Here is a 20,157-nt window from a genome sequence, read left to right as displayed (position 1 = left end):
TTCAATTTTATGTTGGAACCCTTTCAAACCTTTTCTTCCTTTTTATTTATTATTTTCGTGGTGCATCAAGCTGATGCACCATGTTCCCTCTTCTTTTTTTTTTTTTTTTTTATTATTTATTTTCTTTGTTATATTTTTTAAATGTCCCATTGCTTTTGCCTTATTCTCCAGCTCCTTCACATAATACTTCTTCCTCTGCTTAGAAAGCTGAGCACTTTCTCTGTTTCTCATCAGTCTAGCCTTCCTTGTTCAGTGGTGTCCTCAAAGGACATATCAGCCGCAAAAGGAGCAACAGCAGCTACACCGCCCAACCTGCTCATGCTCAGAACCTTGACTTGGAGCTTGGTTCATCGCTGCCCATGCACCTCTGTAGTTCTGTGCTTACAACTGACCTCCCTGAGGGTGGTGAAAATTTGGAGACTGAGAATTAATAGCTCCATGCAGTGATGCACCGAAGCCATTGAACAGAGATTGAACAGAAGAAGCCCCATGGCCTCCCACTTGATTGGGGATTTGAAAAAGGAGTTGTCATAGGTGGCGGAGGAAGTTGTGTTTTCCACTGACACGAGCTTCTCATGCTGATAACACGTTGTAAAATTGGCAGTGGGTACAGTGGAATAAATAAACAAGGCACAAAAATTACAAGGTTTTTCTACGTTCAATGTGACTGAATTACGTCCTCAGGCCAGCAATTGTGTTTTCATTATAATTTAGAATAATAGGAGTACAAAAATAACTCTTTCTATTCTCTCCTCTCTTCTTCCTCTCTTCTCTTTCTTTCTCCTCCTTCATATCTTTGTCGTGAGTCTCTCCACTTTGGTGTTGTGTGGGGTTTGTATTTATATAGAAAATTGGAGTAGTAGGAAGCAAGCGCAAACAGTAGAAGAGCAACTTGCCCATTATTTAATTATTTAAGTAGACATCCATTGTTGTACAACAAGCAAATATTTAGTAAAAGGTTAGACGATGGGAGTGAATTAATAAAATCTCCAGACTGACGTTACATTACGATCCCCACTTTCCACGTATTACTTAGCTACGTATGCGAATATTCCACGTCGGCTCAATTATGCGCCGATAAAATTTAAACAAAAATAAACACAATAAATAAATAATGTGCAATCGTGACGAGCTGATTGCTTGGCTGGTTCCTATTTTTGGTGTCAATTCTCAAAAATACCCATACTCCTTCCCCCTAATTATCCTTTCGCCCTTCTAAATCCACTGGATATCCAACTTGAATGGAGGGGTATTTGGATATCTTTGTCCTCTTCCCTTCCTCTCACGAAGATGATATTCCACGTGTCAGCCTGTCAACCCATCTTCCTTCGACTACAACGCCCACCCAATTTTTCCCGCTTATTTAAATAATAAAAAAAGAAAAAAAATCAGAAAAAAAAATGTTTGTATGAGAAAAAAGCGTCTGGTTATCCTCTCAATCGTCGGGAGAGAGTGAAAACGACCGAGAAGCAGCGAGGCACACAGAGAGAGCCCCAAAACGGCGTCGCATGGAATCGTCTCTCACAGTCACTGCCTCTAAGCCTTCTGGTCGTTCGACTCTCTGAATTCCGAAATGGAGTGAGAGTTTCGTTGAACCTGCAACTGTTGATTCACTGAGATTATAGCTTGCTTTTGGTTGGGGATACATTCAATGGCGATCGGCGGTTTGATATCGAACCGGAATTTCGGTTCTTTTGTCGGTTCAGGTTAGTAGCTTCATTACCTTGTTCTAAATTATTATTTTTAAAATTTTCCAGTATTATTAATTTTGGTTGCATTTTGTGAATTCTTGCTTGTTTTTAGTGGAATTATTGCATGCATGTGGTTGAATTTGACTGCTGTATTTTTTTTAATTTTCCAATTTTATGAGTTTAACAGTTTAATCTAGTTGCATGTTGCTTTTTCTGCTTTACATTTTCTGTGGATAATTTGGATATGTTGATAGATTTTTAAAGAAAATGGTTGAATTTACTGCTTAATTGTCCTGTGAAATTAATAATTTAACTGAAATCTGCTATTAAATTCAACAATTCAATACAATCCGCGGGAATTTTCGGTGCATGTAAACTTTTTCCTAATAAATTTAGATAGGTTTCTTGTTTTTAAACTGACATGTATGTATGCATAAATACATGCACTGAGAAAATTTGGGAATACTTCTATCTTTCTGAGTTCATCAAGGACTTACTAAATTTGGCTTAAAAATAATTTAGACAATTTTTATACCAGGCTAGAAGTAGATAAATTTCGGATTGCTTATACTGTCAACATTTTGATGCTTCGGAGGCGATTACATTGTTACTTTATGACTCTTTGATATTGGCAGGGAAGGCACGTCAAACGAACCACGCCATTGTGCATCACAAGGGAAAGCGTCTGTATTATCAGGGGAAAACAATTTACCCAACTTTACGTACTTCGAGGGCTAGTGGTTCTATATCTGGATGCTCGTACAGCCCTTACCCGCATGCAATTGGCTCTTCAGATACAAACATTCTGAAGGCAACATGTAGGGTGCGTGATGAAGGCGAAAACCCTCATCTAATCTTTCTGCAATCTGCTATAAGGTCTCAGAGCATCATTACTAAACAAATACTTATAGGAAATCGTAAAAGGTATCTTTCTTCGAATCACTTTTTTAGAAGTTGTTTACAATCAAGAAAGCTGGATAAGCTTGATTACGGGAAATATCATAAGTATAAACATGCTAAGGTTAACAGGACCTATGCTTATTACAAGTCGGAGGATAATGACATAACAGAATCAGAGGTAGACTCGCTCACATCAATAGAGGGGTCAAGTGAAGCTGTTTTGGCAGCTGGAAATGTGCTTAAATTATCTTCTTGGTGGGAGATTCCTAAGCGCTGGGTGATTGTAATCCTTTGTTTTACAGCATTCCTATTGTGCAACATGGATCGTGTGAGTATTTTTCCGTTTTTCATCATAGTGCATATATGTTGTTTGAAAGGTTCAAGATATATATACACAATGATACACACACACACACACACACACACACACACACACACACACACACACACACATATATATATATATAGCCTCTTTCCTCACAACAGATACTCTTGTATAATTAGTGACAAGGTGTCTTACGCTACCAAGCCAATTTCTTTCGAGATTAAATTATTTTCCTATGTGGTAGTAACCTTGATGTTACATCATCATTAAACATAAGCATTGCAAAACTCGAAAATCTGTTTTTAGGGTGTTGGTTTTTTAATGTGATACATCTCAATCAGCTAACAATGTTAAAATTTTATATTGTAGGTAAACATGAGCATTGCAATACTTCCCATGTCACATGAATTCAACTGGAATAATGCCACAGTCGGCTTGATTCAGTCCTCTTTTTTCTGGGGTTACCTACTTACTCAGGTTTGACTAAGTATACTAACATGTGTGCATTACTCAAAGATAAATTACACCTTAATTCTCAATCTCCTCTGAGAAGATTAGCTTGCATCTAATCATGATTGTATTCTTAAATGGTTTAGGGATACTGTTTTATTACAAATAGTTGGCTCTGCATATATTTTGTGTTCAAGATACATATATGATACATGCATATATCTCTATTTCCCATCCAGATGTGCTTAGATTTCTACTCTCAGTTCTCCTGTATGATCGTATTAACTTTATGATTGCTCTTGTCAATAGATTCTTGGAGGCATTTTGGCAGATAAAATTGGTGGAAAGCGTGTATTGGGTTTTGGAGTGATCTGGTGGTCAGTAGCGACAATTTTGACACCAATTGCAGCAAAAATCAGCCTTCCATTTTTGCTTATCATGCGTGCTTTCATGGGGATTGGTGAGGTCCGTCTTTTCTAGTGCTTTGCTTCAGATCTCTAGTCCTTTCCGACTTCAACTCTGCATTGTAATATTAATTGAAAGTTTTACCTTTTCGTTTAGGAATTGGCTTGTATTGTATTATTCAGTTAAGAAACAAGACAGGAGTAAAATAAATAACCTAAAACGATTACCACTTAAAACTTGAAAACTTGTATTTGTGTGACAGGTTAATTTCAACGCCAATTGTATCGTCACTTTGGTAGTTTAGCACGCAGAACTTTTCCTTCAGTTTTTATGTATAATTATTTAAATTTTCTCATTTGAGTTATTGTATCTCAGCTTCCTTCTTGAAATAGGATTTTTTTTCTCTTGGTAATTCAAGCAAGGGTTTTCGTTGCTGAACAAATTTTCCTTTTTCCTTGTTTGTTCACAGGGTGTCGCTATGCCTGCTATGAATAACATACTCTCTAAATGGATTCCAGTGTCTGAGAGAAGCAGAGCACTTTCACTAGTATATACTGGCATGTACCTTGGTTCTGTCATTGGGTTGGCTGTCTCTCCGATTCTAATCCAGAAGTTTAAATGGCCGTCTGTGTTTTACTCGTTTGGCTCTCTTGGTAGTATCTGGTTAGCATTATGGCTGAATAAAGTAAGATCTTGCTTCCTTCAACATTTGAGATACTTGAATTACCTTGTCTACTCTTGATTAGGATAGACTATATTGAGCATAGATAAATAAATGTTATCATATCTCCAGGCTGTTAATATGTTCTTGTTTGAGCTGTGCAATATCCAGTAATTTTTTCCCTTTCATTTCTGGGATTGTGTGAATGAACTGCTACCAAGTACTGAGTCTAAATTTTAAAAGTAAAAGTGTACAGAATTATTATCACTTGTCTTTTGAAATATGAAATCATATACACTAATTGTTTCTCATGCCCATTTGTCGTACGTAACTGGTGATCTTCTCCTGACACCATGAAAATGTATGAATGAACTGCCATGAACGGCAGTTCAGATGTTGTTCCATTAAAGTTAACTCTAGAACATCTTCTTTATTGTTGTATACTAGGCATATAGCACACCAAAAGAAGATCCGGAGCTTAGCGCAGAGGAAAAAGAGCTTATCATGGGTGGAAACATATCTAAGGAACCTGTTAAGGTCATTCCTTGGAAGCTAATATTATCAAAACCACCTGTTTGGGCTCTTATAGTCTGCCACTTTTGCCACAATTGGGGAACATTTATTCTATTGACATGGATGCCAACATACTACAATCAGGTACGGAATTGATTCCTCCAAAATTGAGCATACAGGCACTCATATGTATAGGAAAAGATATGCAATCTTTAGATGTAGAAACTAAAAGTAATGTCTCACGCGAAACCTAACCACATGCAAAATCAACAATTTTGACCCAAAACAGAAGCAGATTTGATGTTAATCCTATCAATAAATTGTTGAGTCACTAAAATCTTTTTACATTGTCTTGCATCGTCAGGTTTTGAAATTCAACCTCACTGAATCCGGGCTCCTCTGTGTCTTGCCATGGTTGACAATGGCTATTTTTGCAAATATAGGAGGCTGGATTGCAGATACACTTGTCAGCAAAGGTTTTTCTGTAACGACAGTTCGTAAGGTAAGGACTAAAATAATTCTTGAATTATTAAATGTGTGGTCAGGTGCCGACTTTCCTGTTTTGCGTTTCTTAAGATTTCTACAAATCCGTTTTCTGTTGACAGATCATGCAATCAATTGGGTTTCTGGGACCAGCCTTTTTCCTTACGCTGCTGAGCCGTGTCAAGACACCCGCAATGGCAGTGCTATGCATGGCATGCAGTCAGGTAAAAACTAGTTGTTATCAATTCGACCGAGCTTGAATATGTGTTGTTTGGTAAGTATTACTCCTACGATTATCTGTTCACACGTTCTTTCTTATCGACAGGGATCTGATGCATTTTCACAATCGGGTCTCTACTCCAACCACCAAGACATTGGACCTCGCTATGCTGTGAGTTGCTATCTTACGAAGTTATAAACCTATGGCTACTTGACGACATTTTTCCACTTCGGAGTTTTGTGGGGAGCAATATTTCATTATCAATTTTTAGTCTATTAATTTAACAAGGTTATTTGTGCTTTGAATCCCTTACCGAAGAACTAAACAAGTAATCAAATTGTCTGAATCCTGTGCAATCAAACTTATAAATACAATTACAGGGAGTATTGCTGGGACTCTCAAACACAGCAGGAGTTCTTGCTGGTGTCTTTGGTACAGCTGCAACCGGCTACATACTGCAACGAGGTACAAACAAATGCTTTACTTAATTCAACCTCTCCTGAATTCACTTTTTGCGCTCAAGTTCCGGTTTCCAGTTTAGTATTGACTTGTTGAGCTTCGATTCTGCAGGTTCTTGGGATGATGTATTCAAGGTCTCTGTTGTATTGTACATCATGGGCACATTAATCTGGAACTTATTTTCTACTGGAGAGAAAATTATTGACTAGAGAAACGCAAGAAGAGAAGGAACGGAATTATGACAAGATGGAAGAAACGCAAACACATGAAGGGAAATCCGGCTAAGCGAAGTAGCTTTTTAAATATCGCCATCGATGGTTTTGTAACAACATATGAGGCCCTCTCTGGGTGGGCTTGAGACCCTGCTTTTGACAGGTTAATGCCTTGTTTCGTTTCAGTGCATGGTTTGTACTGTGGAGAAGTCATGGGTAACTTGCACCCATGAACCTTTTGCTTTGCCCATACAATGCTAATAGTTTCGTATAGCTGTTAATTTCTTTCCTAATTATAGTTCACAGATTAATCAGAAGAAGAAGAAGCATATGTATTCTATTTCAAGTTGATGGAATATAAGAACCAGCTACATCTGTCTTTCTGACTACCAACATTGTCGCTCGCTCAAGTGGTTAGAATCACAAGAGTTTACCTCAACGGTTGATTCATCATGTATAATAAAGTTGCAATAATATCAAATCATTGATCATATACAATTTTTTCAAACTTAAGTGCAAGAGAGCGATACGAGATGTCTTGCAAATGAATAGTAATAAATGTTGATAAAAGTAATTTATGAAATCTGAACAAACAAGAACGTAAAGAATATTAAATGTAAATAAAAATTTGCAAAGCTTTTTGCTTACAAGGGAAAGCTAGATGCTCTCTCTCATGATTGGACCCGTGCCTTCTTGTGCTGTTGTTGTGGCCCAACAATATTATTGCAAACACTTAATTGAAACCACAATGGGCTTTGCTTACCAAATTCCCATTATATCCCTGAGTCCCCTCCCATTTCCCATGGGTTCCACCACTCCGTAAATACACCACCCCAAAAATTAAACACCCTCTTAGGCCACCCCAACCACCGCTCCACCGCCACCGACGCCGTTACATTTAACGGCCACACTCTTGCTCTTCCCCTTGCAATTGTCCCTCCATTGCCATCTCCTTTTCAATGCTTGACACAATTGCCCCCAGCTCCCTTTTGTGCACATTCACCATGAGTCCATACTTCATGAACAACGTCAACGACATCTTTTGCTCCACCTTGTGGCCCGGCACCACCGTGAGACGGTGGCGGAGCAAAACCGACGCGGTTACCGACTTCATTTGCAAGTAAGCCAAGTCCTTCCCTAGACATATTCTTGGACCCGCGTTGAATGCTACAAATTTATTTGAGTCATGCATTATGAACTTACCATCGGGAGATAGCCACCTCTCCGGACGAAACTCCAGGCAATCGTCTCCCCACGTCGATTTCATCCGACCCGTTGCGTATATGGAATATGTCACCGACGATCCGGCGGGCACGAATGTGCCGTCGGGCAAAACGTCGTCGTACACCACATGCTTTGAGTCCTCCGGTACGGAAGGGTACAACCTTAGGCTCTCGGACAATGCTGCCTTAAGGTATATCAATCGGTCAATTTCCTCAAATTCTAACGGCTCGTCCAACCAACTCGCCACGTCATTGCCACGTGTCTCAATCAGAACAGTGCAAATTTCACGGAGGATTTTCTCTTCAATTACTGGGTTGAGAGTGATCAACCAAAAAAACCAGCTCAACGCGGCAGATGACGTGTCACGTCCAGCTAGGATGAAATTGAGCGCCACGTGTTGGAGAAAAGTGTCCGAGTAGTTCTCTTTTTTCTTCATGAACCGTGACAACAAATCATCGTGTGGGTTCCCATCTTTCTGCTGACTCAGCAACTCGAGTTTACGGGATGCAATCACGTCGGATAAATACTCCTCAATATGCACAAGGCTTCGGCTCAATATGACTTCCATTCCAAGCCCAAGCCATTTTTTCACCTTCCACAACACCTCGGGCAGAATAAACCGCTGCAGCGAGGCTTCGGTGGCTCGGTCGAAGGCTGTGGCAAAGCCGTTGTCGGGAAGACCCGGGGCGCACGTCTGCGGGTCCTTTCCAAAAGCCAAGCCGCATATGTTATCGAAAGTAAGCCGAAGTAACAAGTCTTGGAGATCAACCGGCTCGGCTTGAAGCTCAGCCGACTTGAGAATTGGGCAGAACCTGAGCTTGATGGCTCGGCTGACCCACCGAGCCATGGCCTGGCGCAGCGTCCGGGTCGTGAATTCCAGTGCGGCCGTCTTCCTCTGAAACAGCCACGTGTCGCCATCCGAGTTGAAGATGCCCTCGCCCAACAGCTCGTGAAACACGGATTGCCAGGTGGGGCCCTTGGGATAGTTGTCGAACCGGGTCTTGAGTATGTGCTCCAGATTATTCGGGTCGCATGTGACGGTCACGAGGCCTTGCTTTTTGGCGAGGAAGGGGATGGCGCAGATGCAGGTTTGGTACGTGCCGCCGCAGGCGCGTAGGTTGTCACAGATCCAGTCGTGCAACCGGTCCGAGTTTTCGATGAGACCCGGGAGACTACCCAGTAACGGCCAGACACGTGGACCCTTTAGCGACCGTGAGATGAAGGTGAACCAAAGGAGGTAAGCCGTGATCGCCGTCAAAACCAGCAACGCCGTCCCAATCTCCATATTTTACTTGTCCGCCACGTAATGGTAAACCAAACCCAAAAACTCAAAAAACGGCGATGCAAAACCCGCACTCAATCACTGAACCAGAACCAGAACCTGTTTTCCTCCAAAATATTTTCCCGAGAAAATGTTGTTTTCCGGGAAAATTGCTTTATTGGTGTGAGTTATTGTGAAGAAGTGGAAGAAGCTACTGCAAAACGTACCTTAGAGAAAAACCCAGGTAGGGAGTTTCATGAATGTTTGAGAGATTTGATTGAGAAAAGGAAGGGACTTTGAAACTTGACGGATCTAAACAAAAAATGGGTAGAGAAGAATAATAATATTGATGGGTGTGTGATGTGTGGTAGTACAAAATGGAGTATTATAGAGAGAGATTTATAGGTGAGCAATTTATTGAGGCCAGACTGGTCCTTGACATTGCTCTTTCTCTCTCTCACTGTATTTTTCTCTCACTAAAAATTAAGCTGCACAGCACAGCACGGCACAGCACAGGCGCCATAAATTTCTTCAGAAGTCGTTGAACTTTTTAAAGCTCTCTCGCTCAAAACCTTTCTTCTCTCTCTAGAAAACCAGTGGCTCTAGCAAATTACGATGCCATTCTCTCTCTCTCTCTCTCTCTCTCTCTCTCTCTCTCTCTCTCTCTCTCTCTCTCTCTCTCTCTCATGCACACACAAGGAAACACACACACACACATACACTTACACACCTACTTTTACTGGAAATGGAAGAGGAGATTTAATTCAAGAGCATTGAATGAAGAGGAAAATTTAATGGGATTAGTTGAGGAACTCTATACACGAGAGAGAGAGAGAGAGAGAGAGAGAGAGACCAAAGAACAAAACCAAACAATGATAAATAGGTCATCCATTCCACACGACACAACTATGGTAAAGTCTAATCGGATCAATAGTGGGTTGTCACCCTAGCTTGGCCCTTTTTTCTTGTAAGTTATGTTCTTTCATTGGAGCTTTATTTTAATCCAATCTAATTTAAAGGGTGTACCTTTATTATTATGTAACATTCAGTATTACAGGTGCTTTGATCGTTAAATTTAAAGTTCTCAATTGTTTTATATATATATATATATATATATATATATATATATATATATATTTTTTTTTTTTTTTTTTTTTTTTTAATATCAGCCATTCATTTTTTGTACCACTCAGTGCTACGTGTCATTGAAGAAAAATTGTTAAACAAAAAGAGAATTCGAACTCATGTGCAAAAAGAAGAGCACACTGATCTACAATTTGACTACACTCACATATACACATGGTGTTTTAAATTTTAGAGTAAAGTACAAAAAATTACCTTAATTATTGGTGTCACGACACTTTCATACCTCATCTTTTAAAATTGACAATGTCATACCTCATCTTACGAATTTGTGCCAATGTTATACCTTTTGTTAGCTTGGAGTGAATTTCTCAGTTAAATGCTGACGTGACTTGATTCAGGACCTACTTTCTATTAAAAAAATTAATAAAATATTATTAAAAACAAAAAAAAATCATTTAATATTTTTTAAATATTAAAATAATAAAGAAAAGTAAAAATAAAATAAAATAAAATAAAACAAAACAAAACATTTCATTCATTTCCCTCCCTCCCCCGTGTACCTGATGCAAGCTTGCAACCCAGAAAACAAAGGAAGAAAAAATAAAATAAAATAACTTCATCCCTTCCCATCCCCCCCCCCCAACGTCCTTCTTTCTTCTCCCCCACCCCCTATTCGCCCCCACCCGAGCCGCTACCTGCAACCTAGAGAAAAAAAAAAAATCTCAATTCGTCTTCCCCTCGCATCCACCCTCTGCACCCACCCCTCACGAAATCGGCCTAGCGAACGAGATCTAGGTTTTTTTTTTCTTCTTCTTCTTCTTCTTCTTCTTCTTCCTCCTCCTTCTTTTTCTTTCTAGGTTGCAGAGGGTTGGATTTGTTTTGGGAGGGGGGGGACGAACGAACTGGGTTGGGGTTTTTTTTTTTCTTCTTCTTCTTCTTCTTCTTCTTCTCCTCCTTCCTTCTTCTTATTCTTCTTCTTCTTTTTCCTCCTTCAAGATGGGGAGAGAGAGACAGAGAGAGAGAGAAGGGAGGAGGGAGGTGGATGGGATGAAAGGTTTTGATTTTTTTTTTTTTAACTTTTCTTTATTATTTTAATATTTAAAAATATTAAATGATTTTTTTTTAGTTTTTTTTAATATTTTATTAATTTTTTAATAGAAAGTGGGGTCTGGATCAAGCCACGTCAGCATTTAATTGACAAATTAACGACAAGCTAACGGAAGGTATAACATTGGCACAAATTCGTAAGATGAGGTATGACATTGTCAATTTTAAAATATGAGGTATGAAAGTGTCGTGACACCAATAGTTGAGATAGTTTTTTGTACTTTACCCTAAATTTTAATTGGGTCAATATTTAGGGAAAAGGATCCTCCTAGGAATCCTTAGAATCCCCTGACCGTGATCATTCCCTAGCTTAGAGAATTCTCGTGCGCAACAAAACCAAGAACATATCCCTACATAAGCATTTCTATTCTCACGTGACATATACTTATACGTCGGATTGCAACTAAAAATTCTTCTAACTTAGTACTACGGTCTAGTGGTATTCTTCTTTATTTATAAATGAGAGGTCTTAGGTTTGATTCTCGTCAAATGCGAATTTGAACCACATTATTGCTAGTCCAATTGCGAGGCTAAACTCACCCCCTCCCCCTTAGTGCAAATGATATCATTTGTTCAAAAAAAAAAAAGGAGGACCAGTTGATGGCTTCGCCATGCAATCCACCCTTCTGAGGGTCAATAAGACTCACATAGACATTTCAGCCTCCCCCTGGCCACCATCATGCAATTCACTGGCAACAGGAGTCGAACCCAGGACATGCCGTCTGGAATACAAGCCTAAAATTCTTCCCAATAACTAGGCCACCCCATGGTGGTGTTTTCTTTCTTATAATTAAGTTATATAATAAGTCCTAAACCCACCCCGTTGTGCCCTTACATAATGGCGTGAGTTTGAACCTCGTCAGTGGCTAATCTAACATCTAACTTACTAATGCTATAGCCCCACTCAAATAAAAATAAAAAAAGGTCTTGAAGTTAAATGAGGAAAATGGGGTTCTTCTGGTATAGGTTTGGTTGAGCAACCCACCCACAATTTAATACCGCAACCTCTCTTTATTTCTTTTTCTTGTGCGACTCTTTTTTCGCTGATTGGGTAGTCTTATCTTTGCCTTCTCATATAGATATTCTGCGGAGTTCCCCCCAGAGCTAATAGTAAAAACAATATTGTGGGATTCTTCACACACAGGTTTGACCCTCTCAGTTTTAATGGTGTTCAATCTGTATATCTGTACCATGAAGGAAAAAAGTCAAGCCCCTTATACAATATATTTAGGTCACCTGAATGCAGACCTCAATTTTTGCGCATTTTGGCAGACTATGGCAGTTCATCATATATCGGGACCTGGCATGCTTTGTATTGTGCTCTTGTGCAGCAGTAAGGGTTCACATTCCCTATCCTAAATTGCATTGAATTGAAGGAGGTCTTACAAGTTTGGACAATTTTCTCTTACCTGATTATCTTATAATAATACGTATGAGATGCATATTGCAACTGAAAATGTATATCATGCATGTGTTGTCCGATTATGAATATGATGGATAGTTCATTGGGTTGATTCTTACTTGAATGCCTTCTAGATTCACAGTTTGGTAATATAGGCATCAGTTCTGTTCTCTTAGACCCTAGGATTCAAGGAATTTATAAGCACTTACATTTCAATCCTAATCAAACGGTGGAGCAGAATAATGTTCCTTTAGTTTTTGTTGTTTTACTTTTTCCTCCACCATTAGATTAAGATCAAACGGTACGTGGCTCCAATTTCCTTGGACCTTAAGGCTAAGAGATCGAATGGTATGTGACCACAATTTCCTAAAACCCTAGGGTCTGGGAGAATGGAGTTCATGCTTATATTACGAAAATGTGAGTGTAGAACACATTCAAGTAAAAAGAGATAGCCTTAGTATAAGGAGTTTTCTACTTTAAAAGCATAAGTCAAATAAGAAAACGTTAGTGTATGCACTTCTACGATCGTAAATGTGAACGTGGATGTGCCCTACGTGAGACTATATATCATGCATGTGATCTCATGAAATGGGTTTGTGCGACCTAACCATATATTTTGAACCATTCCACCATTTAGGTATGCTTAGCTAATCACCACGTCGATCATGTGCAATTCTGACAAAGCTTCACTTATTAGCTAGCTAGGTTGCGTATTGTATGTTGAGTACATACTACTACAATGGATTAGAATTTGTATATAAAACCTCCATTGATCATATCACTTTCCCCGAACTGCCATATTTGTGCTAGCTTTCCCCATCCGATTGAGATTATTCATTAGTCGCATGCAAGCTAATTTGACTTGTAAACCATAAATTGAAGACTATAAGTGTTATTTTTTTTCTTTTTTTTCAATTGTCATTTTAGTGTTGCAAGTCATCCTCTACCGCAATGATAAATATAAGTATTGCTCTTGCATCACGACATGAGTTTCAAACCCCGTCGATCGTCTCCTTAATGTAACATCTAATCTAACAAATTATTTATCATTTGCCCAAAAAAAAAAAAAATTATTATCATTTTAGTGTCGAAATCATCAAATAATTTTGTATTGTCGAAATCAATCATTTGTATTTGATAGTGCATGATTCATTGATTATTCATGTTAGCAAGCCATGGAATTTTCAATGTAAATGACCAGTTGACCAATTGACTTACTAAACTTGTTTATGTCATCTCGAACCATTTCGTGTAAAACTTATCACATTGACCATGGTTAGATATTCTGCTATCTTACTTTGCACGACTTTCTATTTTGATAACTTTTTTAATGGATGATATAGAAATGGAGAGTGAAGTTTCAACTTCACCTCATATAAAACTCTTAACTTTAGGTTTAAATTGACAGATATCGTTGATATTCTAACACATTTGTTAAATATCGGAGAAATTCTTATATTCTGTCTAAACCCAATGTTTGAAATATCCTGGATATGCTCAATATTTCTACAGAAATATTTAAAAATTTAAGGACTTAATGATGGAGGAGATGAGCAAGAATTTGATGGAGTTACATGCTTAAGCACGTTTATTGGTGAGTGTGTCTTTACTTATGCCACCTAAGATGAAGATCGTTGGTGTAGAGAAGTTGGTGTAGGCATTGGTGCAATTGAAAAGTATATGCAAAAGGCCGAATCAAAATGAAAGATTTACTATCAGTTTGAACTCCCTGAGCCTATGCATTCTTTATGGTTTAATTTCTTTATTCATGATGAAAATTTCAATTACTATGTATAATTTATTCGTTTTAGTGAAATGCTTTATTTTATTTTATTACTTATCATTAGAATGAAAACTAGAAAGAAGTTTTCTTTCTCACATGTCACATACTTATTTTTTACACAGTATCTGATCATTAATTCATGATTCATATGTATGTTGTGACCTAATATGACATTCCCTAGACAATAACTTTAAATTTTCATGTTTTTTGAGCAAATTCCCACCATTTCCATCAAGGGCAATCGATACTGATACCGATATATCCATTGATGTTTCTACAAATTTGTATATCGATATTTCCACATATACCGATATTTTAAACACTGTTTAACAATCCCCTAAAGTTTCATTTTAAATTTCAACCATTTCCATCGAAAGTAACCGATATTGATATCAATATTTAACATGTCCGTCAATATTTCCACAAATTTATATATTGATGCTTCCACTGATACCAATATCTTAAACACTATGGATAACTAGATGAAAAAATATAGGGTAAAGTACAAAAAACTACCTCAACTATTGGTGTCACGACACTTTCATACCTCATATTTTAAAATTGACAATGTCATACCTCATCTTCAAATTTGTGCCAATGTTATACCTTCCGTTAGCTTGGCGTGAATTTCTCAGTTAAATGCTGACGTGACTTGATTCAGGGCCCACTTTCTATTAAAAATAATTAATAAAATACTATTAAAAACTAAAAATAAAAATCATTTAATATTTTTTAAATATTAAAATAATAAAGAAAAGTTAAAAAAAAAAAAAAAAAAAAAAAAAACAACCCCTTTCCCTCCCTTCATCTGACACACCCCGACCGAGATCGGAGTGTGCTGGCCGTCACTCAAAGGTGACGTAGCCATGTGCACGTGCGGAAGCTAGTAAAGTAGTAATATAAAAGTACGAATGATTCAAAACTAGCATACAAGGTACTAAATAAGTGCGAATAGTGCGATACAAATTCAGAGCAGGTCTATAGCAGTCCAAATAAAACGACAACAGTAGTACGCCCGAAGGCGACCCTACAATGTGGAGTGTCTGTCAGAACGCCGAAAAGCTCTCAAGGGAAACCACCGCAACGGCTAAGCAACTAGAACCTGGAGGGGCGCAAAACAAAAGCGTGAGTGGGCAAAAACAAAGCTTTCGAAAACCATTTATAAAATACTTTCTAACCCCTCACCGTAAAACCTGTATACTTCCCAGAAAATAAACATATAAACGTGTGTATAAATATGCCAAAGCCTCATAATGAATGTAAGTGCCCAGGTATAAATCATATCAACATCATAACATCTGGCAGCCGGAGTCACCTAACGTGACCTGTACGGCTGCATCTAGAGCTCAAATCTCAACTCAATAATTGAACCTGCCCACGAGTCGGAACCACCCAAAGTGGTCTGTACGACAGGCCTGGGTGCAACATATATATATACGCTCTAGTGCTACGATCACGTGAAGGCTGTGCGAATAATCGCGGGTCACCTACGAGTCGGAACCACCTAATGTGGTCTGTACGACAGGCCTATGCACCTAACTTGGATCCAAGCTGAGCGTGTGGTGCGGGATGTGAACATCACGTGAAGGACTGTGCCCTACTCTGGGCGGGAGCACTAACACCGGGGGTGCAGGTTATGAGCTCTCTAATCATCTCTAACCACTATTTAATGCAATCGTTAAATAACGTTACCTGGCACTTACCTATGCCTCCACAGCACCAACATATAAATATATATAACAAATGCAATGTTTGAATATGTAATTAAACGTATATGCCACCACTCATGCACAACCACCAATTATATAAAAGAAAAGGCATATAACGAAGCATTTATACTAATTTCTGGGAATTAATATGTATATAGGTATATACGGAAAACAAAAGCCCACTCACTGGTATGTAGAAGGGTCGTAGCCCCCCTGCCTCGCGTGTGCACGCTCGTCCTCGGGGTACGTGTCACCTAAATGCGAAACAACTATAAAAACGTTAACTTTAAAGCACATAACCCGTTTCTCGTAATAACTTCTCATACATTGCTCAAAATGGACAAATGAATATACCCACGTGCTCTACACAACCTCAGGATCACAACCATATTTTTAAAATAATTTTTGGACCCCACACGCGCCCCCACGCGCCAGCACAGGCACGGACCTACGCGCCCCCCACGCGCGGCCACGTGCCAGGCACACTGACGGTGTCAACAGACGCCGTCAGGAATATTCCGTCAAACTGATGGAATATTCCGTTAAATCTAACCGGATCCGTTAACGGCGTTAGGAATATTCCGTCAGAATTGACGGAATATTCCGTCGCCTTCTTCATTCGATCGCCGGCGACGTCGCCGGCGCCGGAAACTGGGAAAACCTGCAACTTAGGTTTTCTCGTTCATTTTTCATCCTTTTTTCGTGATTCTTGGACCAAATGAAAGCCCTAGACTAGAAGAACATGTCCCAACAAGTTTTAAGGGCTAAAACTAAGAGATTATACCTTGTCCAAAAACTCCAAGTTCGGCCAACTTCGAACCAGGCCTTCCCGACGTCCAAATTCGTCCAACGAGCTACTCCGACGCTCCTTAGGACTTCACCAACACACCTACAAGCTTCAAATGTCCAAAAACTAAGTAAATTAATGTTGCATGAACAGTGCTCAAAACGGACATCGCGATATCGACGTGAAAACGTCAAAGTTCTTACCTGAAAATGGTATATTCGTGCTCCCCTCGACCTCACGATCACAGCTGCACCCTTGGTTTCCTCGATCTGTTAGTGTTTAGGGTGGTTGTGGGTTTGTCCGTACGTATCAAGGTAACGGGGAGGGAGAGGGAGATGAGAGACAGAGACAGAGAAAGGGCAGGGAGAGAGAGACAGTGAGTGTGCCTGTGTGTGTGTGGCCCAACAAATGCCACAACACACAAAACAACCAATAACGTCAAAGAAACGAACTAGGGGTAAAAATGTCCTTCCACAAGTGCGTTTTAATAATCCCGGGACGGGATGTCACATCATCCCTCCCCCTGTTGCGAGCTTGCAACCCAGAAAACAAAAGAAGAAAAAGAAAAAAAAAAAAAAAAAAAAAAAACTTCATCCATTCCCACCTTCCCCCCCCCCCCCCCCGGCGTCCTTCTTTCTTCTCCCCCATCCCCCCCCCCACCCACCCCTTGCTGCAAGCCTGCAACCCAGAAAACAAAAGAAGAAAAAGAAAAAAAAAGAAAAAAACTTTATTCCTTCCCACCCTCCCCCCGGGTCCTTCTTTCTTCTCCCCCACCCGAGCCCCTACCTGCAACCCAGAAAAAGGGAAAAAAAATAAAAATCCCAGTTCGTCTTCCCCTCGCATCCACCTTCCGCACCCACCCCTCGCAGAATCGACAAATGGGATCTGAGTTTTTTTTCTGGATTTTCTTCTTCTTCTTCTTCTTCTTCTTCTTCTTCTTCTTCTTTTGCTTTCTAGTTTGGCAGGGGGTTGGATTTGTTTTTCAGGGGGGGGGACGAACTGGGTTGGGGTTTTTTTTTTTTTTTTTTTTCCTTTCTTCTTCTTCGGGGGGGTGGTTGGGGGTTGGGTTTTCAAATTTTTTTTTTTTTTTTTTTTTGGTTGAATCACGCAGGGAAGAAGAAGATGAGGAGGGAGAGAGAGAGAGAGAGAGAGAGAGAGAGAGAGAAAGGGGAAGGGGGTGGATGGGACGAAAGGTTTTGATTTTTTTGATTTTTTTTTTTTTTTAACTTTTCTTTATTATTTTAATATTTAAAAATATTAAATGATTTTTTTTTAATTTTTTAATAGAAAGTGAGGTCTGGATCAAGCCATGTCAGCATTTAACTGACAAATTAACGGCAGGTTAACAGAAGATATAACATTGGCACAATTTAGTAAGATGAGGTATGACATTGTCAATTTTAAAATATGAGGTATGAAAGTGTCGTGACACCAATAGTTGAGGTAGTTTTTTTGTACTTTACCCAAAAATATATATAGAAGAGAGAGAGTTTGAAAGAAATGTGAAAGAGAGAGGGAGAGAGAAGATGACGGTTTAAATTTTTATTTTTAAAAATAAAATTAGATATATGCAATGATGAAATGTGGGTGAGGAAAAAACAGCAAAATTTAATTTTTGTGAAATTACATTATTACTCATAATTTTATTTTGTGATAGAAGACCAAATTGTATGTATTTTCACCCTCTTTTGGTTGACAAAGAGAGTTTTGTTAATAGGTAGTTTAGATACTTGTTTTCTCAATGGGGAATGCACGTATTTCACTCCTTAAGAATAACGTTTATTCACCGTATAATCGGAACCGTTCTATTTCTTAATTATCATTTGAAGATCATTCCGACAAGAAAAAAAAAAACATTCGAATCGGAGATGATTTCATCAACTAAATGTATAGAACAAATCGATAGTATGACTATCAAGTAACACATTCATGTTAAACCATCAATTTATACTAAACGAGATCCAGTTCCAATATTTTTTTTAGAAATGATCTTCAAATGAAGATTAAAAAAATTAAATAATAAAGTTTATACGATAAAAATACGTTACTCATGAAAATTGAACTATGTCCAATCTCCTATGAGGGAACACAAGTTTATATTTTTTTTATTATTGACATTTTTTTTGCAATAGGGCCAAAGAAAAAGACAAAGGTAATAAATTTAAATTGAGAAATCATAACTTTTTTCTTTTCAAAATATATTTATATATACACTTGCATGTAATTCGAAAGTTTATAGACACCGATAGTTGGTTTTCCTCATCACCTTACCTCATGGTGCACATTGCATGCGAAGAAAATCATGGGGATAATGTTTTTTCGCACCGATAGATTGTACACAAAACAGGGCATGCGCTATCGACATTAACACAACCCTTCACATTCTTCACATGTATACATTAACACAATCCTTGACCCCAATAACTTTGTGGTCAAATTGTACGCTCTTTTTGGCTAATAGTAAAAGGCAAAGAAAAATTGAAAGGCTAGGAGCCTTTTCGGTGCCTAAAATAGAGTAAGAAAAAAAAAATTAACGAAAATGATTTTAAAATTTTGAGTTTTAATCAAAATGATAAAAATTTATTGTAAGTAAATAGTATTATGAGTGATTTTTAAGAGTAAAAATATTATTTTCGTTGAAAATGAATAGTATCGAAAATGTTTTGTTAAAATTTCCTGAAAAAAAAGGGGCAGCAAGATGTTGTGGGTTCCTTGTTTAGGGGAAGAAAAGTAAAGGCTAGGAAGTAACCTTTTTTGGTATTTTCAAAGGCGGAGAGAATAAGGGTTAGCTTCGGTGATAGCACCATTCTTTGGTGTGAAAAAGTTAAGTGGCCTTTTGTTGTTAGAGAAGCAGAGAGAGCTGCCGAGAGCCCCAAACAAGACGGAGCTGCTGCTCCATTTGTCAGCTATCACTCCATCAAAATTGCAGTTGTTGTACTAGCTTTGAGTTGTGGCGAAACCTCATTAAAATTGTGGTGTCTCTTTTTTTTTTTTTTTTTTTTTTTTTTGGGTATTTTATTTGGTATATTTCTTGTGGGTTTGTTTGAGTTGGTTTCCAATGTTGTTTTAGCGCAACAAACCCGCCATCCATCTCCGTATACATAATCAGCAGCTCTCTCTCATCGTCTCTTCTCTCCCCGCTAAATCTCCCCACCGTCGTGAATCTGCCGCCTAGCAACCTCCAGATCGTCAGACCCACATCTTCATCCTCCCCTGCCTCAGGCATTGAATCGGTCGACAGCTCGTGATACCGGACACGAATTCTAGAGCCTAAGCCACAACGGTATACTCCTGATCCCATCGTTGTAAATTCCTGGCTCCGCTAATGCATGTATAGCATTAACCCATTCACTCCTTATCTAGTGAAGAGCTTGCAGTACTATATAGTTTGGAGTTGGATGGGTAAGCATATATTTAACAACTTAGGAATTAGTTTGGAGTAATATTAACGGTGGGTAAAAAGCAAGTAAATTTGTTCG

At 38.7% G+C, this 20,157-nt stretch overlaps 2 protein-coding genes and 1 long non-coding RNA gene across 5 annotated transcripts; 1 reads left to right on the top strand and 2 right to left on the bottom strand.

Moving 5' to 3' along the window:
• The first annotated feature begins 1,364 nt into the window (after nt 1-1,364).
• LOC137734144 (ascorbate transporter, chloroplastic) lies at nt 1,365-6,708 on the top strand. 2 transcript variants are annotated; one of them, XM_068473438.2, is made up of 12 exons: nt 1,365-1,706; nt 2,327-2,615; nt 2,721-2,919; nt 3,286-3,393; nt 3,676-3,831; nt 4,241-4,456; nt 4,880-5,089; nt 5,310-5,447; nt 5,551-5,652; nt 5,754-5,819; nt 6,029-6,113; nt 6,219-6,708. In XM_068473438.2, the coding sequence occupies exons 1-12, from the start codon at nt 1,652-1,654 to the stop codon at nt 6,314-6,316; spliced, it is 1,722 nt and encodes a 573-aa protein (XP_068329539.2). In that variant the 5' UTR covers nt 1,365-1,651; the 3' UTR covers nt 6,317-6,708. The 2 variants fall into 2 exon arrangements, with proteins under 2 accessions (XP_068329539.2, XP_068329538.2); XM_068473437.2 differs by having other exon boundaries at nt 1,391-1,706; nt 2,327-2,919.
• Nucleotides 6,709-6,956: 248 nt separating this feature from the next.
• Nucleotides 6,957-9,127, bottom strand: LOC137735214 (cytochrome P450 86A8-like). Its single transcript, XM_068474619.2, is given in 2 exon segments — nt 6,957-7,226; nt 7,228-9,127. Coding segments are annotated over 2 exon segments (1,656 nt in total). The 5' UTR covers nt 8,829-9,127; the 3' UTR covers nt 6,957-7,171.
• A 5,955-nt stretch (nt 9,128-15,082) lies between these two features.
• Nucleotides 15,083-17,253, bottom strand: LOC148695810 (uncharacterized). Of its 2 annotated transcripts, none has more exons than XR_015963890.1 (4): nt 16,882-17,253; nt 16,676-16,787; nt 16,079-16,160; nt 15,083-15,284 (listed from the first exon to the last, which is right to left on the bottom strand). It is a non-coding gene; the product is annotated as an uncharacterized LOC148695810 (long non-coding RNA). The 2 variants fall into 2 exon arrangements; XR_015963891.1 differs by having other exon boundaries at nt 16,079-16,145.
• Nucleotides 17,254-20,157: the final 2,904 nt, after the last annotated feature.

This window comes from Pyrus communis, chromosome 7 (genome assembly GCF_041283825.1).
Source record: "Pyrus communis isolate YQ-2024b chromosome 7, ASM4128382v1, whole genome shotgun sequence".
Taxonomy (NCBI): domain Eukaryota; kingdom Viridiplantae; phylum Streptophyta; class Magnoliopsida; order Rosales; family Rosaceae; genus Pyrus; species Pyrus communis.
Note: the sequence above shows the minus strand (reverse complement) of the source record. Positions and strands in the feature narration are given on the sequence as shown.